The sequence below is a fragment of the Brienomyrus brachyistius genome, unplaced genomic scaffold (assembly GCF_023856365.1).
Source record: "Brienomyrus brachyistius isolate T26 unplaced genomic scaffold, BBRACH_0.4 scaffold76, whole genome shotgun sequence".
In the NCBI taxonomy this organism is placed as follows: Eukaryota; Metazoa; Chordata; class Actinopteri; order Osteoglossiformes; family Mormyridae; genus Brienomyrus; species Brienomyrus brachyistius.
In genome coordinates this window covers 930,068-955,881 of record NW_026042351.1, presented here as the reverse complement: position 1 = coordinate 955,881, position 25,814 = coordinate 930,068, and the positions used below count along the sequence as shown (strand labels likewise).

General features: G+C 43.7%; 2 protein-coding genes across 3 annotated transcripts in view; both read left to right on the top strand.

Annotated features, from left to right (window-relative positions):
- Positions 1-836, top strand: part of LOC125726802 (E3 ubiquitin/ISG15 ligase TRIM25-like) — a 52,518-nt gene extending 51,682 nt beyond the window's left edge. Inside the window, exon 5 of the mRNA XM_049003290.1 lies at positions 777-836. Within this exon, the coding sequence (XP_048859247.1) occupies positions 777-806 (30 nt within the window). The 3' untranslated portion in view covers positions 807-836. The remainder of the gene's footprint in view (positions 1-776) is intronic.
- The window catches only part of LOC125726803 (uncharacterized), an 89,304-nt gene extending 63,853 nt beyond the window's left edge, over positions 1-25,451 (top strand). The window contains exons 1-2 of one of the 2 annotated variants that reach the window (XM_049003291.1): positions 22,888-23,322; positions 24,596-25,451. In XM_049003291.1, coding sequence (XP_048859248.1) covers positions 23,211-23,322; positions 24,596-25,341 — 858 coding nt within the window. In that variant the 5' untranslated portion in view covers positions 22,888-23,210 and the 3' untranslated portion in view covers positions 25,342-25,451. Of the gene's footprint in view, positions 1-22,887; positions 23,323-24,595 lie in introns of those variants that run through there. The other variant, XM_049003292.1, reaches the window with a different exon arrangement.
- Positions 25,452-25,814: the final 363 nt, after the last annotated feature.

Genomic DNA, 25,814 nt, shown 5'->3' with positions numbered 1-25,814 from the left:
ACCAGAGTATTCAAATGGATGCATGTTCTCATTTGTATTTCAACTAGTCTGTCATTGGTCAGATGTTAAAGGTTCTGTTAATTAGATTGCAATACACATTTGTGTTGATGAAGCTGTTTAATCAGACTGTGTGTCTGTAGAGGCGCCAGGCTCTTCCTGTCACTCCTGAAGCTGGATTTGGACCCAGAATCTCTGTCAGTCCCAGATCTGATTTTGGGAATTTGAGGAAGGCGGTTTCTGAGCTGAAAGATCAACTGGAGAATGTTTGCAGAATGAAAATGGCAGAGATCCATCACCAGGTTAATACATTTTCTAGTCTGTTCATGTTAATATAGACCAGGGCTGGCCAATCTTACCCAGAAAGGGCTGCTTTTGCTGGATTACTAATTAGAGGACTGATTGGCTGAAGGGTCTCACACCTGGGGTTGAACAGCTGCAGAGAGAGTATGCAGTACAGTCAGCCTCACATTTGTGTGACCAAGTCAGTTTGTTTACAATAAGTTTAAATCTTTGTGATAACTGGTGAAAGAGCTTCACATTCTACTGGCTGCAAAACCCAGATCACATGAAACATGTTTCTTCTACATTACAGAAACCAAAAATCTGTATTATGTGTAACTTACCATGATTTGCAGTTTGTTAAAATGCAATTTTATTTTTTATTGTCCCTCATAATGATAATACCCCACTGCTGTTATCTCCACAGTGAGTGAAGTCCATCTCCCACAAGTAAATTCCTTTTACTCACATCGCTGTTTCTCTCTGTCTCCTTCTAGTTACCAAAGACACCGTCCTACCAGTATTAGTGCCCAGGACCAGAGAAGAATTCTTACACTGTGAGTCTGTTCACACACACACTTCTCTCTCCCTGTATGAGGTGGAGTGTGTTTTATTGTGTTTCATTTTCTACTGCTAGTGGAGCTTCTCTTTCTCTCTCCCGCTGCCTCCGGGTCTTTCACATTTACATGAGCTTTTTATCTCAGTGGACTTTAAATCCAATTGCTAAGTAAGGCAAGTTTATTCAGGGTGCTTTTCCACTGCACCAGGTTCGGTACTTTTGGTTCTTTCCCTTTTCCATTAACTTCCAGTTGAGTACCAGTACCAGAAGTTCCAGTACCAAAAAGCACCACTGCAACTGCGATACTTTTTCGGTACTTCAGAACTTTGGTGTGGGACTTACAAACACGTTCATTGTTGTCTTGCCCGGCTCGTCCACTTCTCATGTGTGCCACGCCCCCTGATTACCCACTTGTGCTTCCCTGATCGTCTCCAGCTTTGTCCACTTACTTTGATTAGTCCCGTCCTATTTAAGTCCTGGTCTTACCTGTTTCCCTTGTCAGTCATAGATGTTAGTCGGCGTCAGATGTTTTCAGTCCTGAGTCTCCCCATTAAACCCCCGTATACCCTGAATCCTGCCTGTTTGCCTGCTTTCCGCTTGCTCGCCCACCTGTGCGATTACCCGCGTCCAGCGAGATCGTGACAATTGTCAATTTAAAAGACAATTTTAAAAAGTCTAAAAGCCCAAAAAACAAACAGTTAACTTAAAAGAAGTGACATTGTAGAGGCAGCGTATGACTCAACTCCTGCTGATTTAATTTATTGAGAACCTGCAGCAAACAGTAACGTTTTAATCCCTGATTATAATGAACTGACAGTGTTAGCAGACCTCAGGTCTTCAGGAAGCTTATTCCATAGACAGGGAGCATAGAAACTAAAAGCTGCTTCAGCCTGTTTGGTCTTCATTCTGGGACACTGAGTAAAGTTTCAGGGGTCTGGATGCTTCAAAGGTTTAAGGAAGTTAGTGCCATTTAGTGCCTTGTAGACAACGAATAATATATTTAAAAATCAACCCAGGAAGCCAGTGCAGTGATTAAGGAGCTGTGTGATATGCTCCACTTCCTTGGTGTTAGTGAGGACTCTGGTGGCAGCATCCTGGATGAGCTGCAGCTGTCTGACTGATTTATTACCAAGACCTGCAAAGACACCATTTCAATAGTCTAGCCTGCTGGAAATAAACACATGAACAAGCTTTTCCGTATCTGGTTTAGAGAGAAATCCTTCTCTCTCTCTCTTATTGTGCTAGTTTCAGCTTCTGTTGGGTGGATCTTAAGCAGACCTTGGGCTGGACCTGGGAACACTGTACTGATGCCTCATTTCCACCAACATGGAGCCGGTGCTGGGCTGGTTGTCACTTGATGCCTTTTCAGAACCTGCCTGCATTTCCACCAGTTTAAAAAATGAACATAGGTGACAGTGAGAGTAAAGGCTCATATGTATTCCGTTTTGTTGGATTTGTTCTAATCTGTTCCAGAGTAAGTTTTTATAAGCTGCCAACTGTCCTCTTACCGATCGCGCTATTAAAGATGCCAATAACTGAACTTTGCAATCTGCCTCATGATCTCTTCGCCACTCAAGTGCCACTATTTTATTTATTAGACCTGGTTTTCATTTATAATGCAAAGTTACTCCGATAATAAGCTGGCTAGTTGTTTTACTGCTGGCACCGGAAATATTAGACAAAACTATATTGGTGATTGACTGAATTATCCAGGTATGCGGACGGTTTGGACACGATGGCCCCTCCCACTTGCACTGATGTTATGAGAACTTTTTTTTTTTTTTTGTGGTGGCCTATAGCCTTCTACCTTTGACCGAATCACAGCCATGATATACCGGAGTATCTTCTTATATGTTATTGCTTAATTATACTGCACTCATAAAGCATTATAAACACAGCTATAAATATTTATAAAAAAGCATAACACATTATATCCACCATTATAACGCTTTATGAATGCTTTATGACACACTCAGCTATAAGGCACTATAGATACCTTCATAATGCAATACAAAGCATCCTTAATGCTTATACCGATCATTGTAATGCATTATGAAGGTATTTATAAGGCACTAAAGATGAAAGCTTCATACATCATTCATTATGCATAATAAGCATGCCTATAATGTGTTATGCCTTTTGATAAATATTTAAAGCCATGATTATAATGCATAAGAATGGATTATTATTTGTTGTGATTTTTTTTAAATTACTAACAACATGGCCTTAAGTGTTCCAGAGATTTTATAGTGTTCCGTAATCTGAGCAAATGGAAGCATGTAGATGATGAACAAAGAGGCTCAGTGAGGATTATAATTCTAATTGGTGATCAGTGTTGACACACCACAGCACACAGTGCACAACACCGAAATGTGTCCTCTGCATTTAACCCATATGTGACATCGTGACATAGCAAGGGGCAGCTAATTCAGCGCCCTGAGAGCAGTGTTTTGCTTAGGGTCCCTCAGCGGTGCCTTGCTGGTCGGGGATTCAATCCAACAACCATTAAGCCACCACTGCCCACTGCCAATAACGGACCCTTGAGGAACTCCACATGTAATTTCTGTTCATTCAGATTCATAATTACCCTTCTGACAGAAAGTAGTGCCTGACTTGTAAAAATAATTCAAACCCATTAAATAAGGCGGCGGCTCCACCTCCTTCCCTAAGTGCTCTAGTCTCACTGATAAAGGGCAGGTAGGAGTAGCTGGTTTGATCAGGGCTGCTGCATAGTTTTCATTTGACCCCATTTCAGTTTAACGCATAAAAATCAAGGTTTATCTTGATATTAAAATCAGTCATTAATAATGATTTTCCAGCCACAGACCTGATATTCAGTAAAGATCAGTTTAATGTATTAAACACATTGTCTGACCCAGTGTGTAGGTGACACACAACTGGAGTCAGATGAGAGAGAGAGTAGCTGTGGGCTTTGATGCACTTTGTTCCCCCTGAAGTCAGTCAGAGCAGGAATGGCTGACACTGGGGCTGCTCCTCACTGCCTAGTGTGGGCTGTAGCTACAGCAGGGGATCCAAACCAAGTCAGCGGCGGGCGGTGGGGTAAGAGCCCAGCCTGTCCTAGGTGTCATCATGCACTGTAATGCTGAAAGCTGGGAAACTGCCCTCGCTTTGTTTGGGTAGCAGGAACTTTTGGTATCACTCAGTAACAGCTCATCAAAACCTTTTATCTGCATCCTTATCTTGTGTGAGCTACAGTATCTATGAGCAGTGAGGTCCGGGGGGGGGGGGGGGGGGGCTTCCTTCCCTCACATTTGCCCTTTTTGTGCATTCGCTGACTGTACTTTTTTTCAGATTCATTAATATTGCCTAAGACGGCACCTGCAGTCTTACCCAAACTGGCTGTGACACTGAACATCTCCTAAGTCTGTGCTTTAGGGCCATGACTTCACACGGCACGACTACACTTGCGTGCGTAGTTTACATCTATCTGGAGGACTGAAGGTCATGTCCACCGGGGGGCAGTGCGAGAAAACCATCTTGGTCGGTTCCTTCGTTTCCAGTCTCACTTGTTAGTATGAGGTTGTGGCATTAAATGTTGTACAAGGAGTCAAGACGGCACTCTGAAGAACACGCTTTGATTAGAGCTACAAGCCCGCTTGGTTTGTTTACCATGTACTGTGAACTATATGCAGTTTTACTACTGTCTGGTTTTATTTAATCATCCAGTGACTGCAATAACTATACATAGTCATGGTTAGCTTGATGATAGGCTTGCTGACTTTCTAGCCTAAAGAAATAGGCTGAGTTCTGCTCACCTTGTTCAAGCCATTTTTGCCACAATCTAACAAAGGCTCCTTCTGCCTTATGTTTATATATAATCATACAATTTATTCTGTAAGTCACCTCCTACAATTTTTTCTGTATCAGTAAGACGAATGACTGGTTTGCAGGTTAAAGCAGTAAATCTCATTTATAATTTTGTTTTCTTCATCTCTTCCGATTCGAGCCAAGTCACTACTAAACCTTCTGACAAATTTTGCTACATGATGTTATTATTGCAATACGTTTTTCTGTATTGGGTCTGTTCCAGTGTAAGTCAGTTAATTATTCTATATTTAAAATAGCTACTTTATTTCTCAAGATTGATCTGTTTATTATCCAGTTTGAAGATATTTTATATCCAGTAGACGATGACAAAGATTGCATGTTCTCCCCATGTCGTTGTGGGGTTTCCTCTGGGTACTCCGGTTTCCCCCCACAGTCCAAAGACACGCTGAGGCTAGTTGGAGTTACTAAATTGCCCATAGGTGTGCATGTGTGAGTGACTGGTGTGTGAGTGTGCCCTGCGATGGGCTGGCCCCCCATCCTGGGTTGTTCCCTGCCTCGTGCCCATTGCTTCCGGGATAGGCTCCGGACCCCCCGCGACCCAGTAGGATAAGCGGTTTGGAAAATGGATGGATATATATATAATATATATAACCGCACACACACACACACACACACAAATAGATTATATGTTATATATTAGATAAGTGTCAGAAAAATCGATGGATGGATGGAACTGTATGAAAAATAATGCTGCTCATGAAAGTAGGCAAGTAAGAATTTCAGGTTAGAATTTCATTGTACCTTGTACGCATGACACTGCTTTCTTAGAAACTTATACTGCCATTAAATTTTGAAGACGCTGTACAAAGAAGGACACAATAGTGTTCGGAATATTTCTTTTCTTGTCTGTGAAAATATACAGCTCTTCTGGACACTCATTCTTAAAAAAATCAGATGCTACTTTAATACTATCTGTACCGTTAGTAAAGACAATGTTCCGTGACAAAACGTGACCATACTGCCACCCCAATTTCTGGTGGCACTGCACGTCGCGCATGCGTCTTGTTATCCTCATGTAAGTGCACAGACGAAGCCGGAATCAACACAGAAAACGTGGCAGCCAGACTGGTACCTCTCCGCGCACGTATAAGCGGACGTGTTTGTATAGACTTTTATGATGCATTTTACTCCTCCGCGGACGACCGCCTGCCGCACTCCAAATTTGTCTTTAAACGCCAACATAGATGATTTTGATGAGGATTGGGGTAGTTTGCAAACCCTACAGCCAATTTGCACGGTAATAAAACTGTTACATACATATAAATGCGTATGCATATGTGTGCAGACTTGTTGACCAAATTGAAAATCTCACACCAGCCAGTTGATCAAAGCTGGCAGCCCCGTGAACTGCCGCTCTGAATTTGTAAAACGTAGGGAAACATACACAGACCTCGCGGCTGTGGTACGTGTGCAGGGAATATCAGAATTACTACTAATACTTAAATAGGACACGTGCGCATGTGCAAAGTACACAGCTTGACCAGAGAAATATGAACGTTTCCATGTACGCATACGCGGTGTAATACGCGAGTGCTGCGCTTTGCGGAGAACCAGCCTAGATGCGTCCGCGTTGGGAGCGTCGAGTCGGCGCGCTGCTGGAGAGAGGTGTGTGTCCAAAGTGGATTAAAAGACGTTCATATTGTGACCTAAAGACAAACTCACTTTTAGTGGTAATCTTTGTTGTGTAATTTTATGGTTAATATGTTTGATGAATGCTGTTTGTAATTTTATTTACCTGTAATTAAGCCTATTAGTTTAACATGCGCGTCATTTCGGCGCGTCTTCCCACCGGCGTCGCGCGGGCGACCAACATTTCCTGAGGTAATTCACATATTAGACTTTTTATATTTTATGTATCGTACAGAATAATAGAGCGCAGGCTAAAGTGCAGTTTGGCCCCAGCGAGTCTCTCAGCGCGGCGTGTCTCACAGCGCAGGGGGCAGCCGGAGCGCCGCAGACTCGGGCGGCTACATGAGTATATTGGGAATAAAATGTGTGTATTGGAGCGAGTTCTGTGTGAGTGAGTGTGTGAGGTGTGACAGTGATAATGATGGAGATGCTGGGCTTTGTCATGGCATCAATCGCTCTTCCTCTTGCCTACAGACTCCTGCCAGCTGACGCTGGACCCCAACAGCAGAGAAGTGTCTCTGTCGGGGGGGGGGGACAGGAAGGTGACAGGGGGGGCAGAGCAGCCATATCCTGATCATCCAGAGAGATTTGACAGATGGAGCCAAGTTCTGTGGAGAGAGAGTCTGACTGGTCGCTGTTACTGGGAGGCTGAGTGGAGTGGAAATGGAGCCTGGATAGCAGTGACTTATAAAGGGATCAGGAGGAAAGGAGGGAGTGACTGTGGGCTTGGATTCAATGACAAGTCATGGAGTCTGTACTGTAATACTAACAGTTACTCTGTCCTGCACAATAATAAACCGACTCTCATACCCATAGAGCCCTCAGGCTCCCGCAGAGTAGGAGTGTATCTGGACTGGGGGGCTGGTGCTCTGTCCTTCTACAGAGTCTCCTCTGATGGACTGACCCTCCTGTACAGATTCACCTCCTCATTCACTGAACCCCTCAATCCAGAGTTTTGGGTTTATCCAAACCCCCCCGTGTCGCTGTGCATGCTGGGATAGCTCACTGTGTGCTGGAGGAATCATTTTTACCTTATCAGAGTCTCACATGTCGCTGCTTCTCCGTGGCAAAAAGGTAAAATCTCTGCTTTATAACCAGTATAACCCTTTTTACTCTGTCTGAAGTGTGACGTATGTTAATAATTGGGTTCTGTAAGCTGAACAAACATACAAAATGACTGTTTTTCTCTGACTTATGTTCTATGTTGTCTGTAAATGCACCAAAACTGCCAAAACAAATTCATAGTACATGCAGTTGTACCAATAGAGTGAATTCTGATTCTGAAAAAAATAAAATGTAATGAAATCTAAGCCTGATGAGTGGGGGGAGCTTTTCCCCTCCCCTCTATATGTATATTTTATATTTCTGTCTATATATTGTATTTGCTACCTGTACACTGACAATAAAGGCTTCCTATTCTATCCCATTAATGTCCCGGTTCCGCGCTGCCCAGAACGTAACTGAGTAACAGACTTAATCCGCGCTCTCTGCTCACTGAGCGCAGCAGCCTGATATCGCAGCGGCGACGCTTTGGCCAGCAGGGGGCGGCAGATGGCAGACCGTTTATTAACTCAAAACCTACAGCGGTCCTGAGGTAACTTAGTAAAGATAATAACATAATCAAATTAATCATATATTAACTAAGTAAACATAAATAACATAAAATCTTAATAAGGCACGTTAGTACAACAACAGAAAAGCACCTGATCATCATCAAGTAGTGTAGGTGATTACCAATTACCAGAAAAAAATCACATAAATCCTGTTTCATTAGGAATCCTGAGATATATACAGTACTGTGCAAAAGTCTTAGGGAGTCATAGGAGTCATCAGCTGGGTCCAATAAATCTGACCGCCGTAGTCACAGTTAGCATTAGCACAACTTCTCTATCCATGGCCTTCTCACTTCATAAGTCAAAGTCAACTTTACTGTCATTGTGTATGAGCACAACGAAATGGGGTAGTAGGGCCAATAAAGGCAGTAGAATAGAATAAATAACAATAAAGGCAGTGCGACAATTAGCGTCCTGAATATATACATATATATATGAAATTGCTAATGGCCACATTCGGATTCAGATATAAAGTCAAAGTAATTAAAAATCTGGGGCCGAGTGCCTGAAAGACTACAAGTCCTGCTACAGGTTGTCCTGTAACTAATAGTTGTCCTATGGACAGATTCCCCCACCTGAGCTGTAGATCTCTGCAGCTCGTCCAGAGTCACCATGGGCCTCTTGGCTGCATTTCTGATCAGTGCTCTCCTTGTTCGGCCTGTGAGTTCAGGTGGACGGCCTTGTCTTGGTAGGTTTACAGTTGTGCCATACTCCTTCCATTTCTGAATGATCGCTTGAACAGTGCTCCGTGGGATGTTCAAGGCTTTGGAAATCTTTTTGTAGCCTAAGCCTGCTTTAAATTTCTCAATAACTTTATCCCTGACCTGTCTGGTGTGTTCTTTGGAATTCATGGTGTTTTTGCTCCCAATATTCTCTTAGACAACCTCTGAGGCCGTCACAGAGCAGCTGTATTTGTACTGACATTAGATTACACACAGTTGCACTCTATTTAGTCATTAGCACTCATCAGGCAATGTCTATGGGCAACTGACTGCACTCAGACCAAAGGGGTCTGAATAATTACGCACACCCCACTTTGCAGTTATTTATTTGTAAAAAATGTTTGGAATCATATATGATTTTCGTTCCACTTCTCACGTGTACACCACTTTGTATTGGTCTTTCACGTGGAATTCCAATGAAATTGATTCATGTTTGTGGCTGTAATGTGACAAAATGTGGAAAAGTTCAAGGGGGCCGAATACTTTTGCAAGCCACTGTAAACCACAGGCATCCCCCTAACGGTAAGAAGTGTGATCCGCTTACGACTGACACGCAGTAGAGACAGGATCCCATCCAACACGGGATCCACTATAGGCTCACACAGAAATAAAGGAGAAAAACACCAGCTGCCTTTTCCAAGCTGTTTACATTCCTGCGCTTCCTCATGGTGACAGTAACAGCCCGTGTCACATGACCACTGTCATGTCCTACCCATCACACCTGCCTGACCCTCCTGTCTCCTCATTAGCGTGACCCTGATGATTCATGCCTGTTGCTTGTTGCCCCTCGTTAGTCTTTGCATTTAAGTATCTATTTGTCTCGTCAGCCCCAGTCCGGTCATTGATGTTAAACCTTCCTGCTGCCTGTGACCTTCCCGGTTGCCAGTCCTCCCATTTGTGATCCCTCACGATCCTCTTTGTTTCCAGTCTCAGCCCATCTAGTTCAGCAAACCCCCTTTTTCTTTCGCTACCAAGGATACAGAGATGAGAGTCTTTTACCAAGCGTACGGTGTCCAGAGTGGATGAGCATGACCACAGTGAGAAGAGGATCTGATGGATGGAGGACCTAAGTACCATAATCTTAGTAACGCATGAGCAGAATTGGACCATAAGAGGAACTGGCCGGCTCCATCTCACACATGGTACGTGGGTGTAGAAGTTACTCAAAACCATATGGCTGAAATCCTCCACATGTGCATTTTGAATGTATTGGGCATGTTGTCCTGTTTTAACCATGAGAATCCAGTGAGGGGCGACTCAGTGGGTAACAGGGCTGCCTTGCAGCTGCAGTGTTGAATGTTTCCATCCTTCTCCTACACTGTCTGTGTGGCGTTTGTTTGCTCTCTTTATCCCACATGGGTTTCTTCCTGCAGCGACTCAGACAGGCATCTGTAAATTGTCCGGACTCCATAACTGTGAGTGTGCCTTGTGATTAAATGGCATTCTATCCATGGTGGACCCCAGCTTTGTGCCCTGCGTTTCCTGTAATTGGCTCTGGGATACCCTTGTGATAAGTGTTTGGAAGATGGATGCATCACATCTTAGTACTTGTGACGATCTATCCCGTCTCCTCCCAATTGAGCCAGCAGAGGTCACTAAATGCCCTCCGTAACTCTCCTAACCCTCCCCAGCTGTATCCCATCATTGACGTTCTCCACCCTGATCTGTTAGCCTCCTACACCTCTCTCCCATCGGTGATTACTGTGTATAAATGTTCCTGCTCTCATGGTTCCTCAGCTCCGTCATCGTTGTTCCAAGTGTTGTTTGCTGTATTCCCTTAATAAAGCCTGTGTCTTTCCCAGAGCTACTGCATCTGAGTCGTCCTTAACCCAGATTATATTACTCATCACATAGAATATCCATTTACATTTAACCCCATGGACACTAAGCTTTTCTCCCAGGGGTCTAAGGTAAGAGAGATCAATTGGACCAATTCGTCCAGATAAATACATTTGTAAAAGAAGTAGTGAATACGTTTCCAATCAATTCCTATTACACATTGATGTTATAATCAGAAGCCACATTATGAAATGGAATATATCCAAACAGCATTTTAATCTGACCAGTAGGGCATGCTGTTGTATCACTTGTAGAAACACTTTTGCATTTACCAGACTTGTTTACCCAAAGTGACTTACAGCAGTGGGAAGGGTTATGTTTTATGCATATTCTTGGGGGATTTGAACCCATGACCAATGCATCATAAATGCAACACTCTACTTGTTCAGCTAGAGAATCTCTATGAAAAAAGTCCTAATGACTTGAAGTAATCAGCTCCTAATGCCAGGTAGCTGAAAACACAATGAGGTTCTTCCTCAATGTGATGCTGCCCAACCCAGCAGACGGGAATCTGATGAATCAGACACGCCTGCCAGTGTCCAGTTTAACCTTTGGGGTCCGTAGACTCGACGGCCAATCAGAGATGGCAGACAGCTGTCCGCATGGCCCCGATTGAGCGGTACGTTTGCGTAACCTGCTGGCTGTAAAAGGAGACCATGTGTTTGAATGCTGCATCGCAGGCCTGACACATGAGAAAGACCAGATGCCAGCCACCTCAGACATGTGGATTTTATCTGTGTTCCACAGGCACTTCCATATAAGTGATTTACAGGAACAGCCAGTCTAGTGCAGGGCAGCGCAAACACCCTCATGCATATACTGGTTTTAGCACAGCTTCATTGTAAAGCATATCAGATGGCCTCAGAATCCTGCTCCCTGCTTAATACAAGGTGAATAGGGAGTAGGAACTGGGGGACCAAGGAGTAGTGGACTATGGTATTAGGGGCCACAGGACTAGGAGACTATGGGACTAAGGGAATAGGGGACCAGGGGAAAAGGGGCTACAGTGTTAGGGACTATGGGACTAAGAAACAAGGAGACTAGGGACTTGTGGATCATGGAAGTGGGGCAAAGGGGAATTGGGCACTATGGACTATGAGACTAAGGTATAGAGGCACCACAAAATTTGAGCACTTAAGACTAGAGGACTGTGGGACTGCAATGCATCATCTCCGGAAACCTGTTTACTCCTGCTGGGCAGCTTTCATGTGGCACCCCCTGCTGGACAGTGGAGACACTACAGAGGCTGTGTATTGTGTTCAGTCACCTTTTACTGTAAATCACACATGGGTTCGCGCTCATTTGTGTCTGCTCTGAATCCCCATGCGCCGAGGTGAAAACTCCATCCACTTCAGGTAATTCAGGGGCCTCTTGCCAAGTTATGTGAGCTTCGTGTCTGATTCTTTGGGCTTCCGTACTGGAAGCAGTCCAGGGTAATTCTGGGAAAGTGTGGAGCTTAGACAAACCAAACTACAGCGTAACATGCAGCCAAGGGGGATTTTAAGATTTTGGTATATTGTGTGGGCATCTTTCTGTTCTTGATATTGATTGATGTATGTAATTATGTAGTATTTTTAATATACGGATAGCGCACTATTGTATACAAAGCGACAAGCCAAGCTTGCAGTTTTGCAGTGATCATGTGCTGCCACCTTCTGGGAAAACGAAGAACGGATTTTCAGATTAAGATCTAAAAAACTACACATTTACATTTTAGCCCATGTTACACTGGGCTTTTCTCCCAGGGCAGTAAGGTCAGAGAGACCTACCAGAGAGAAATCTACCATAGTTACTGTTGTATATACATTTATACTGACTTACATTTTACTTATTTATCAGAAGCTTTTATCAAAACGACATACAAATGAGGAAGCAGATTGACACTGTACGGTGCTGGGCGTCGCCCCGGTATGCAAAGTGCTTGGAAAGATTAAAAGCGACAAAACATTGTATCAAAGATCGAGTGCAAGTGCATCAATTATTAAAAATAATACTTAAGAATATCAGTAACAGAGCTCAGCACCAGCATGTATGGGTCCGCAGGACCTGGGATGATGAGCCCAAAAACACCAACGCAAATCCCCAAACTGCACAATACCCACCAACTGTCTACTACCCCTCTTCCATCCGGAAGAAGATTCTGCAGCATCAGGAGCAGGTCTGCACGACTGTGCAATAGCTTCTTCCCCCAAGCAGTCCGGCTCCTGAACAGCAATAAGTCTTCCATTCATGGAATCTGGTATTTTCTTGATCTGTTGACAATAAACTTTTTGTGCAGCAGCAACCACAGCCTCCCAGATACTGTTCAGAGAGCTGTACTGCTTTCCTTCACTGTAAATCTCCCGTTTAAGCAGGGCCCACAAGTTCTCAATAGGGATTATGTCAGGTGATTATGTCATTATTCTGTCATCCTTAAGGCCTTTACTGACTAGCCATGCAGTGGAGTACTTCGATGCATGCGATGGAGCATTGTCCTGCATAAAAATCATGGTCCTGCTGAAAGATGCTGACTGTTTCCTGTACCACTGCTTGAAGAAAGTGTCTTCTAAAAACTGACAGTAGGTTTCGGAGTTGAATTTGAATCCATCTTGGTATTTTCTGGGAAAGTAGAGTGTACCCTTGGGGAGGTGGGCTCCGGCTGGGCTTAAGATACGGTTTCATTAATGAGACTCACATGGTCAGAAGGATTGAGGTAAACGAGTCTCACTGGCTGTTTCTGAAAGTGGGACCCCCCCCCCCCCCAATAAAAATCTCACATCTTCCCATTAAAATTATAAAATTGTAACTCTCCACTATGATTATTCATGTTACAAGGTCCAACTGACAGCACTACTTTGAGGAGAGTTCTTCATCTTCTACCTGTGTGTTGGTAGAATAGTGATTCAGAACTTGGGCCTGTGATCTGAAGCAGGCGGGTGTTTGCCGTTGTACCTTTGAGGGAGGTTCCTCACTGAATTAATCTTGTTTGTATAAACCTTCAGCAGCGAGAGTAGTAACTATTGTAGTGAGATGGAGCTGGAGGGTGCGATCTCTTAAGGTATCGTGATTTTGTTAAATTGATTGATTAATTGTTGTGGCCAGCGTGCGTATATAAGATCCAGTTGTAGTTGTCTGTTGGACCGCCCTGTAACCAGTGACGCGACTCTCCATGTGCCAGTATCTCCTTTTTCAAAGTTGTGGGTATCTCCATCGCTGCAGTTTGCGAGGGCTTGGTAACCTAGCCACTTGCAGTTGTTTCCCGTTTTAAGGTTCCCTTTTAATAGCGCTTGTACTCAGTCAGTGGATGGCGATTTGGTGGAGTGTCCCGGACCGGCGTGAGCCAGGCAGCCGGCGGGATACTGAGCCACTGCAATTGCTGCTGTTTTGTCCTGCTGTGTTTTCTGCTTTTGTTTCGTTTATTTTGTTTTCGGGTTTCCTGTTTAATTAGTATTAAGTATTTATGTGTTTTGTTTAGTTTGTTGTACGTAAACCGTGGGGCGCCGTTGGGGAGGCTTGGTGTTGGGTGGTGAGGATCTGGTTTGGGGGGGGGGTTAGGTCGTGGTCGTGGTCGCTCTGCCTTCTTAGCCCACCCCCCTGGTGTGTGTATCTACGCCATGTGATGTGCTGACCCCATGGAGTACCTTCTGACAGTGTGTCCCCCCACCCCAAGGTAATAGCTGCTGGGTTTGGGTTTCTTTGTGTGATTGGAGTGTTATTCTAACATGATTTGATTTGTACCATTTGTGGGTAGTAATTTGTTTGCTGTTTGGTTTTTCCTTTGGAGTGTTAACTGGAAGCAAAATAATAAAGGCAGTGTTCATGGTCTTCACGTCCCCCAGGCGGTGATTACGAATCTGTGTCCTTTTATATCGGAGTGGGTTGCAAACTCCTGTACTTAATTCTCTGGGTGAATTTCCCAGAGTGGCGTAGTCGGGTCTCCATTTCTGTGTCCCTCTCTGCTTCCTCCCTAACCGCTACAGATTTGACGCAGTCGGCAGGATTTCACCAGTATATGGTGGAGATGTGACTCCCTGATCGCTCCCTGGGAAGGTTAGGTGAGATTTTTTTGTTTTTTTATTTTTTGGTGTTTAATGTGTATTAGTGGAAAGGCAAAGTAAAACAGCAGCATTTGTTTCTCAGGAGTCGGTACTATTTTGAGTAAATTTTGTTTGCTGGGCTTTGTGTATCCTGTCTAGTTTTATCCTCTGTTGTCATTATGGACAATAATGTTGTCACAAAGCTAAACATTGGGTGATCATCTAAGACAGAATTCCATGGCACAACATAGGCCTTCATTGTGGATTGTAGCCTGAGGTAGAAGAAAAATGAGAAGCCAGGCAGACTGTATTCTTTTTGAATGTCCTGGAATGTGCGCACAACATTCGCATCAAACGTATTAGAAAATGTGAAAACCCCCTTGGATGACCAGGGGGGACAAACAAAAGCTTTATAGTCTGACAGAAAGTGGAAATTGTTCCATAAAGGAGATTGTTGACCTATTACTTTTTCAGCGTTGTACCATGCAGCTAAGGTGGATGAAAAGATACAACCAAGTTTGTGTCGTGATTTACGAAGACCTATCCCTGGGAAAGGTAAGTCCTGGAGTCCGTGGGGATGCACTATAGCCGATTCAATACCTCTCCACGACACTACACTGCCTGCGTCTGTCCAAGTGCGCATAGCCCTAATTTGAAATGCCCAATGCTAGAGCTTAAAATCAGGGAGGGCGAGGCCACGGTCTGATTTGGTGCGCTGTAAAACTGAGAACCGTTTCCTGGGTTGTCTGCCGTTCCAAATTAATTTGGATACAATGAAATTCAAATCTTCAAAATAATTTGGAGGTGGTACACATAGAATCATAAAAGACCAAAAGATAAGTGAGTAAAATATTCATTTTGATTGAACGGCATCTTCAGCTAGAGAAAGACGTGGAGACAAAAGGCTGGAGGAGATAAAGACAGTGCAGAAAGAAGACGACGTATGCAGACAAGTGACAAACCACTGTTTCACAGAATGGCCAGAGAGATGTAAGTTAGATCCAGACATTAAACCATACTGGCAGCGCACAATGGATTTTCACCTTGTTCACGACCTTCTCATGAAGGGAGAAGGACTTGTGATACCTCCCCCCTTGAGAGCGGATGTTCTTCAGCGTCTGCATGAAGGCTATCAGGGAATTACAAAATGCCGAGCCAGAGCTACACTGTCAGTATGGTGGCCCGGTATCACAGCACAGATTAGCCAGATGGTGGACAGCTGGGTCCTAAATGGCCAGATCTGCAAGTTTTTCGCAAGCAGGATGAGGAGAGAAGGCGTCAGCAGGCAAAACACTACAACCGCAGACTCCACTCCAGACCTCTCGCAGAACTGACATCTGGTCAGACAGTTTGGATTAGCACAGAAGGGACTGCTGGGAGTCGTCAGACCTGCAGATACTCCTAGACCATATGTTGTAGAGACTGTAAAGGTCATCTTTGGCCTACAGGGACTGTTACTAAGTCAAGTTGACTGGAAAACCACCTGACAGAATGGACTTGTGAACAAAGAGGGAAGTTCAGTAGAAGAGAGAGAGAGAGAGAGAGAGAGAGAGAAGGAGGTTGTTGATAGCAGTAACAGAAATTAATGTCAAAAGGTACACAGCACATTTGACTTAAGCTAAAAGGAGGAGGTGTAATAATAGGACTACTGTTCCCATAATGCTCTATTCCCCACAGTGCTTTTGTGCCTTGTATGCGGTATTCCAGTTGTTGTATTAAACACAATCTAACCATGTAGAGACAGTCCTATCTGCTCATTATACAGTTTAGTCAGGGTGATGACTGACTGATGACTGATAACTGACGGGGACAGTAAAGTTACTTTGGTTAGTCTTTATTTATTTACAATTTTTTTATTTTTGGTTATTTCTGTATGTTTTTCCCTTTTTTTAAATATTCTTTCATTACATTTGGTTGTTTGGAGCCTATTGACACTTGATAGAGGGATTTAATGGACAATAAAGAATGTGCATCCTATCCTATCCTGCAAGGCATTCAAGTTTGTCCATCAGCCCACAGGCCAGCAAGCAAAGGCAGTTTAAAGTTTATAAAAGTTTAGATGAATGCAAGTATTTTCTGGCTGATCATGTACGCGGGACTGATTGCTTCCTAATTGTATAGTTTTTATTGTTTATCATTTTATATGTTTTATCCTGGGGGTGGCATGGTGGTGCAGTGGTTAGCACTGTTGCCTCACACCTCTGGGACCCAGGTTCGAATCTCCGCCGGGGTCACATGTGTGTGGAGTTTGCATGTTCTCCCCATGTCATTGTGGGGTTTCCTCCAGGTACTCCGGTTTCCCCCCACAGTCCAAATACATGCTGAGGCTAATTGGAGTTACTAAATTGCCCATAGGTGTGCATGTGTGAGTGAATGGTGTGTGAGTGTGCCCTGTGATGGGCTGGCCCCCCGTCCTGGGTTGTTCCCTGCCTCGTGCCCATTGCCTCCGGGAAAGGACCCCCCGCAACCCAGTAGGATAAACGATTTGGAAAATGGATGGATGGATGGATATATATGATATTTGATGTATACACAGGCCTATAGAGGACTCGGACGTCAGCCCCTCACACAGGCCTGTAGAAGACTCGGACGTCAGGACTAGCCCCTATAGAGGACTCGGAGGTCAGCCCCTCGCACAGGCCTATAGAGGACTCGGAGGTCAGCCCATCGCACAGGCCTATAGAGGACTCGGACGTCAGCCCCTCGCACAGGCCTATAGAGGACTCGGACATCAGCCCCTCGCACAGGCCAATAGAGGACTCGGACGTCAGCCCATCGCACAGGCCTATAGAGGACTCGGACGTCGGCCCCCCACACAGGCTTATAGAGGACTCAGACGCCCCTCGCACAGGCCAATAGAGGACTCGGACGTCAGCCCCTCGCACAGGCCTATAGAGGACTCAGACGTCAGCCCCTCACACAGGCCTATAGTGGACTCAGACGCCCCTCACACAGGCCTATAGAGGACGCGGACGCCAGCCCCTCGCAGGCCTGTAGAGGACTCGGACGTCAGCCCCTCGCACAGGCCAATAGAGGACTCGGACGTCCGAGTCCGGACTAGCCCCTATAGAGGACTCGGAGGTCAGCCCCTCGCACAGGCCTATAGAGGACTCGGACGCCGGCCCCTCGCACAGGCCTATAGAGGACTCGGACGTCGGCCCCCCACACAGGCTTATAGAGGACTCAGACGTCAGCCTCTCACACAGACCTATAGAGGACTCAGACGTCAGCCCCTCACACAGGCTTATAGAGGACTCGGACGTCGGCCCCCCACACAGGCTTATAGAGGACTCAGACGTCAGCCTCTCACACAGACCTATAGAGGAATCACTGAAAGTATCCTTACCAGTGGCAGTGAGAGGAAATCTCTTCAAGGAGTTGTTGTAAAAACTGCAGGATAAAGGATCATTGGCTCTGACCTCCCCTCTTTGGACACATTATATACACAATGCTGTCGGAGGAAAACTCAAAACATACTCAGTGATCAACATCACCCAGCATTATGCCTGTTTAGGAGGAAGAACTTTATGATACAACCTAAGACACCGCAGGCCAGAGAGCATGACCGCCTACAAAACACGATTCTACAACAGCTTTATCCCAGCCACAGTTAGACTGATGGCTAAGCACATTAAAGTGGGTATGAAATACAGGCCCCCCACTTCCCCCGTGGACATTACCTGGACAGTTACCACTCCAAAGAGGCAATCAGACACATCGGAGCACTACAGCCTCACTTTCATTCTTTCTCTTAGGTAGTCAAATAACTCTTTCAGTGCAATAGTCTAACAAACATGTGCAATATTCCACTTTTCTGTACATTATACTGTCTTGATATTATTTCTGTGAAATAATTCACTCACACACCCAGGCCATGCACTCTGTATCCTGTATCTGCATCTGTACACAGTGTGTAACCACTTACTGTATTACGTTCTGGAATTAGTGTGTTGGCTGCTTTTATTATTTACATTTTTTATATTATGTTATTTAATGTTTTAAAAAACTATCTCTTCTCCTCTGTCTCTCTATTTTTTTAAAATGACTCTGGGAGATACGCACAAGAATTCCAATGTACTTCTACTGACCTGTTCCTGTGCAAATGGCAATAAAGATATCTACTACTACTCTACCAATGATATACCAGGCCCTTCAGGTCTGGGTGTGCAGCAGGACCACAAGACAGGAGAGTTCAGGACAACTGACTTCACTGACTCGACCTGGTCCACTGATGCTGAATAACCTCTCAGGTGACAATGAGCGAAAGCGGAGAGATGTAGGTGGGAGCTATGGAAGTGAGAAGAGTGAGCAAACTGTAGGATATACCCAAGATGACGTAAACCAGGATGGGTTACCAAAACATAATAGTGGAAATTGGTGGTATAAAGGGGCTGATACACCGCTGCTTCATTAGGGAGGAGGATTGTGTGGTGTGTGCGAGTGCAGAGATTCCAGCTCAGGGAGTCCACTAATAACCAGTGTGGAGACTGGGGAATGGAGAGAGTTAGAAGGGTCTGGAAGGGTCTGTGTCAGGATGGTTTGATTCCCCTGATAAAGTATGCAAACTTAAATCTAGTCCGAAAGTGCGCATGCAGTACTGTCCATATTGGTGCCTGATATACCAGGGAAATATTAAATATGCTTATAGGGTGGACAGTTTAGGCCTTGGGAAGGTGGACAGCGATATATTATGGGGCAGAAATTGAGTTTTTTTCAAGGGACTTCCTTGTGAGTGTTTTAAGAATAATGGGACAGAGGAGGTGGGGATCTCCGGGGGAAACTGTGGAACTGTTTGGGATGTGAAAGGCGACCAAGTGCAGAATGGAGAAGTATGGAGCATTCCGCTGGATGCATTAGAGAACCAGAGCGTACCTCTGGCAGATACGTGGTGGCTGTGTGGTCAGGAGGGAGGATTGAGGCCTCCTCTCCCCAATAATTATGGAGGCCTCTGCACTAGGGGGATGTTAGCTAGCCAGGTGGATATTTACTCTGACAAACAGCCCTCTAGGTCCCACAGGTTTGTTACGAGCTGCGAAGATGATCCCAGTGTGTATATAGATGCCATATGCCAGCCGAGGGGCATTTCAGACAAATATAAGGTGAGAAGTGAGATAGCTGCAGGGTTTGAATCAATATTAATTTGGCCTACTGTTAACAAAAATGTGGAATGGAAAAATTATTTGTACTATAATCAGCAGAGGTTTACCAACTATACTCAGGAGGCACTCGCATCTCTGGGGGAGCAGCTTCAGGCCACCAGTCTGAAGGCATGACAGAACAGGATGGCCCTGGATTGACTCCTGGCAGAGAAAGGGGGAGTGTGTGTGCTGTTCGGGGATCAGTGCTGTACATTTATTCCCATTAATACAGCCCTGGATGTTTCATTTACTGAGGGTATGAGAAAGTTGCAGGGGTTACAGGATGAGATGGCGAGAAATTCGGGACAACATGACGGGTTGTTTGACTGGTGCTATAATATGTGGGGTAGTTGGCAGTAAGCCCTTATGAAAGCACTCTGTGTGCGTGCTGTGTTCATTCTTGCTTTGCTACTAATCTTTTGTTGTGTAGTTCCTCTTGTTCGCTCCCTAGTGGGAAGAGCGCTGTCTCAGCAGGCGACTATAGCTGCAATGTTTAGAGTGGTGGGAGGACCGTTTGGAGCGGCAACCTCCTGGACCAACACGGAAACGGATGGCGACATAGACACCTTGGATACGCTCCTGCCCATAGCTGAAGTTCGGCCGTACCGCCTGTGAATACTCCATGTTGGAAACGCTGCAGCCTGCCTGCTGCCCACGACACCTGGGACTTTCCTGCTCATGACAGAGTGCCTGTTATAGTAATCTACAGTGTTATCAGTTAACCTTTCAGTTATCTTTGCATTAGCCGTATATGTTTATGTAATGAGCTTGTGGTAGGTGATGTACTCCTGGTAGATTATGTATTCCTGATAATATATGCAATGTATCCTGGGGAGTTCATTGCTGTTGGTTGATTCTGAGTGTTGATAGTTTGTGAGCCATGTCAGCCATGGACCCCGAAGGGGGGCCGCGCCTGTGGCGGGCTGGGAGTGGAATTTCCCTAGATCTTAGGGTTTTAGCCCTCCCTCCTAGGCTGGATGGACAGAATTGTGTGTGGGACTCTTTAGAATCCCAAAGGGGGGAAATATATGGGATATTATTTAGCACTATACAATGTAGAATATAATCATTACGGTATTATTAAAAAGCATGCCAAATTCCCGTGATGTAATCATTGCAATGTAATCATTATAATGTAATCAACACAATGTAATCAATTGAGTATGTATTTGCACCTTGTATTAGCCTCAAACTTTCTGTTAGCTACTTTATGTTAGCCCTGAATGCATGAATATCCACCTTTATTAGTGTTATGCCTTATCATTATGTTGAATGACAAATATATTATCAACCCTCTAATTAGACAATGTGCAACAGGTTGAAGCTGCCAAGGTTTGCTACTGAAGGAAGGTATTCGCCCGAGTTCCCCAAAAGTTCACGACTGAGCATTTTTAAAAAACCAATTGGAGATGGTCGCACCACCATTATGTTCGGCTGAGGGACCAAACAGTAAAAGAAATGATGGACAAACTTATCACCTAGGGGTGTGGATTGATGTAAAAAACAATGATTGTGAATGGTTGAAGGAATGATGATGCTTAAGTGACGAGATATTGTTAAATGATAAGAACTTGTATAAAAATAGGTATAAAACAGTACTGGACACACTTTAAGTGTCCGGCCTTGGTTGTAACTTGTTTGCAATAAAGACTGAATTTGGATCTACACCGGCGGCTTCTGACTTCTGATTTAGCAGGGAATGAAAAACCACAAAACTAACATTTTGCCTTTTTCCCCATCTGTAACTGTTATTATGTTATTATCATTTAGAACTGAATATCCATACTCCCTTTTAATCTCATGCATCTTTTTTATCATTCCCCAGACTTTACTAATGTCAGTTTCCCGTCCTACTGAATTACAGAAGGACCTCCAAAACTCCCTCTTTGCTCATTTAACTACCCTCCTTACGTTAGCCTGCAACTTTTTGTACTCAATCAAATTCTGAAAGTTGTGAGTACTATTTAACATTGTAAAAGCTTTGTTTTGAGACTTAACTGCAGTATCACATTCCTTTGTTTACTATGAGATCTTTGGTTAGTCTGCTTTGCTGCCTCTAGAATTACTGCATCATGGTTAGATTTCTTTTGTCCGACATAAAGCCGGCCCTGCAAAACGTCACCTAACGTCACCAAGTCACATGGTACAAAAACCTACAAGACGATCGTGACAGATCGTGCAGCACGTGCAGAGAGCAAGTAAGATCGTGCAGCACCTTTCAGCCGGCATAACTGTAAATGTCGCTACTATGTGCCCCTGGCTTATTTTGTAAATGTCTCGTAAATGTTCTTGTTTGTTTTGTTAATGTTAATGGTCACTGGTCAGCTATTACTTCTGTTGTAATTTAAAGCTTCAATAACAAAAATAATAAAAAAAACCTCTCAGCCGGCTGCACAAACTGGAACTGCCTCCGTGACACAACTTTGCCCTTATTGGCTGAACAATTTTAGCATGACGTTTGTATCTCTGGAAGTTCCGATGCGTTATCTGCTATTTCTCCCGAAAAGCCTGTAAAGAAGTAAAGTTTCAATAAATGCTCTAATAGTACACATAAGTTAATCGTTTATTTATTGTTAGTTACTGTAATCTTGCGCTGCTTTATGTGTTTAATCGTCTAGTCTGTGAAGAAGGCATTCAAGTAAGAATTGCATTGTATTCTGTGCATGACAATAAAAACTTTGAATCCTTGAAATAAATGTATTTGATCTTTTTCCTGGCAGCTATCTTTTCACTGCTAGCAGTTTGGATCAGGAGTTGGTTATTGTAGAAGAAGTAATGTGCATGCAGGTGATATTTGTATAGATGTATCTACACCCTTCTGGCAGTGCGGCCATCTCAGTCAGGTCTCGCACTACGAGGAGTAGAAGTTGTCTAGTTTGGCTGCTGTCAGTTTATATTACAAGTTTATATTACAGTTTATATTATTATATTACACTCCTGCAGCCGCCGGCAGATGGCGCTCCCCCTCACGTCAGCTGCAGTCAGACCTAAGTGAAGTCGAACGCACCCAACGCATTCCCAATTATCAAAAAAACCCACTAATTGAATGGGTCGCGTAATTATCGCTATGAATTCTGGGAGTCTGTGCAACTTCAAGACCGCAGCTCTCGTGTTACTTATAACAAGGAAGGAATATTATTCTATATTTTTAATGGCGACCGAATGATTGATTGATATAATGTAGTGTTTCATTCTATATCCTGTTTTGATAAGATATCGACATTTCGTAAACATTCGATATACAGTTAAACCATAATTGGTCCGTCTTGTTTCTTTGTCACCCAGAAACTTCACAACTGTGTTGTGAGCGGATTTTCAGCGCTTATATGTTTTTAAACTTGTCTTAAAAATTTGTGGTACTTCTACGTTTCTGCGCTTTTGTAAATGTAGATCGTATGTTTCGTCATTTGATTAAAGCGTTTGAAGACTTTGCAGCGCTCTGACACCAATCGGCCACCGTAGCTTAGCAACCGAATCATAACAATTCTTTTCCGTTTAGAGTTTTCATTTGAACATTTAAAGCAGCTCAGACTTGCAGTTTATCAGCAAGAGAGAAGACGCGAAAGATGTCCATCGTGAAAACCACCGTGAATCTCCAGAGGATTGACTGGCTGCTGCCGAAAGGTGCAGTCAGTGTGCGGATCGCCCCGGAATACATCCCCGGTCCAGTTGGCCGAGGTAAGGATGGCAAAATGATGCCCAGACTAACTCAGCACTTAAAGAGTTAAAGTCAGAATATGCTTGACTAGTCTTCTTGAATCTTCTGTTCTATTATCTTGTTTTAGAAGTACATGTCTAAATAATAAAGTAGTTCACCTTTAGCTTTAATATACGGGAGTCTTTTTGCATGTCTACTGCATTATATAATGAAATCAGTAAAATCTGTGGCTGTGCTGTGTTTAAAAATCAGAGAAAATCATCATGAAGTGGTAAAGTAACAGCTGAATATGTCCTAATATACGGTGTTTCCCCGAAAATAAGACAGGGTCTTATATTAATTTTTGCTCCAAATGACGCGTTACGGCTTATATTAAGGTAGTATTTTCCCAAGTATAACATGCTACAGTATATTTACCGGTATTCATGAAAAAAAATCCACATTTATTCAAACACAGACATCATGTCATCAACAGTATCTTTCCATGTAAACAATTTGACGGTGAATTTATTCATGAACAAAATTCTGCTGTATACTGCATATGTTTATTCAAATATAGTCGTAGTCATGTTCTTCTGGAACATCATCGTAAATCTCCAAGTTCCAAATTCCGTCCTGAATATCTCGCAACTCAATTTCCTGTAGAACCAGTGTCCCCAATCTCTCATGTTTAGCAATAACTCTGTCCTTAAATGAGCGCCTCTTGTCCATGTAGCCTTCTCGTAGTATAACCGCATCTCATTCTAGTTACCGTACAATCCATGGGACAATAACTAGGGCTTATATTACGAGCTTCTTGAAAAATCATGTTAGGGCTTATTTGCGGGGAAACGCGGTAGTAATCAGAAAAAGCATAAATCTTAGTTTGGTACCTTGAGAGTGAATAAATAATGCAACTTATGGAAAGTGTAAGATATGTAAAGGATTTGACTTAATAGTCAGTTGTTGATGCCAGCATTTGGATTGAGTGGGCTGCTATATTTGATGCACATGAACCTTTCCAGTGTTGTTTTTCGCTGTTGTTCTGCGTATCAGGGAATCTGTGCACAAACTGGCTTGTTTTTATAGGTCAGGTTCCCCTGCTGAAACGCAGACGGCCCAAGTCAAGACCAGCGCATAAGTTTCCCAAGCGTGTGTTTCCTGTATCCAATAAAGACTGCAGAATTTTTCTTAGTGTGCAATACCGACTGCCAAGTGTGATATCTGTGATGGTTGTGATGTAGTGTTGTTGTACAGTGACATAATGTTTCATTTAAATTAAATATGCTGTCCCCTGTCTTTATAATCCCAAAGGACAAACCAGTTCCAGTGATGCTGGCCGTCGGAAGAAGTGCCGCACCAGGCCGCCGGCAGCCAGCTCCCTGACCACGTCTGCCTCTCCTGGATCTGCTGCCATCCCGGTGGCAACCAGCAGGGGTCAGCAGGGCACAGGCCGCCGTAGAAATACGGCGGGAGGCCAGTCAGGGCGAAGAAGGAGGTATGACCAACAGAAGGGGTTAGAGCCTAAGCCCAGCTCACCAACCTTCTCCTCCTCTTCATTTTTATTTCTGTCTTCAGCCCCCTCCCCTTTTGTTTCATCCCCATTTCTTTTTATGGGCTCCTCTGTTTTATCCCCACACTTAGTCACACCTGTAAGCCCAGCTCCACATCCATTTTCAGCTCCAGGCCTGGTTCATCTGACCCCTCTGCTTCAGGCTCCAGCACAGGCTGTAGCCGCCTCATCTCACCTGGAAAAATTCTATTGGTTGTATAACTATTATGTAACAAAGTACTCTAAAATGACCTATGACGCCAAGTGCTTTACTGAGTACTGGTGTCAGGAGTTTTGGAACAGACATTTAAATGAAATTAACTTAGCGAAACAGGGGAAGAATGAGGATAATGAGGGTACTCATTCAACCAAGAGGCGTAGGATTGATGAAGATGAGTTCATCTTTCCTATTGATGCACTGGAGCAGCTAAGTACCATGCCCAGGGCTCAGGAGATGGGTGTGGAAATGGGCTATCAGTCAGATGCACATAGCTACATTTCCCTGTAGATTCAGCACATAATTACACGAGAGTTGTCATACATACTTAGGATAAGATAAAATACCATGTAGTTCTATAGCATAAGGTACTATAGGATAAGATTAAGATAGGATAAGGTTAAGATTGTATATAATACGATAGGACAAGTTAAGATAGTCTTAACTTGTATGCCATTTTATGTTTTACAAAGACATGATAAATTACCATAAGTTTAGGATACGATTATATAAGATAACATAGTATAAGAATAAGATAGGATTGCATAGCATAAGATAAGAAAGATAGGATAAGATAACATAGAATAAAATTAAGATAGGATAGGTTACGGTAAGCTTAAGATTGTATAACATAGGATTAGATTAATTATAAATAAAGCAGTCCTCCTTAGAGGGGGGGTGGTGGAGGGAATATTTAAAAAATAAAAATAGGGTTAGTTAACATAAGGTTAAGATAAGATTGTATAACATAGGATTAGATTAAT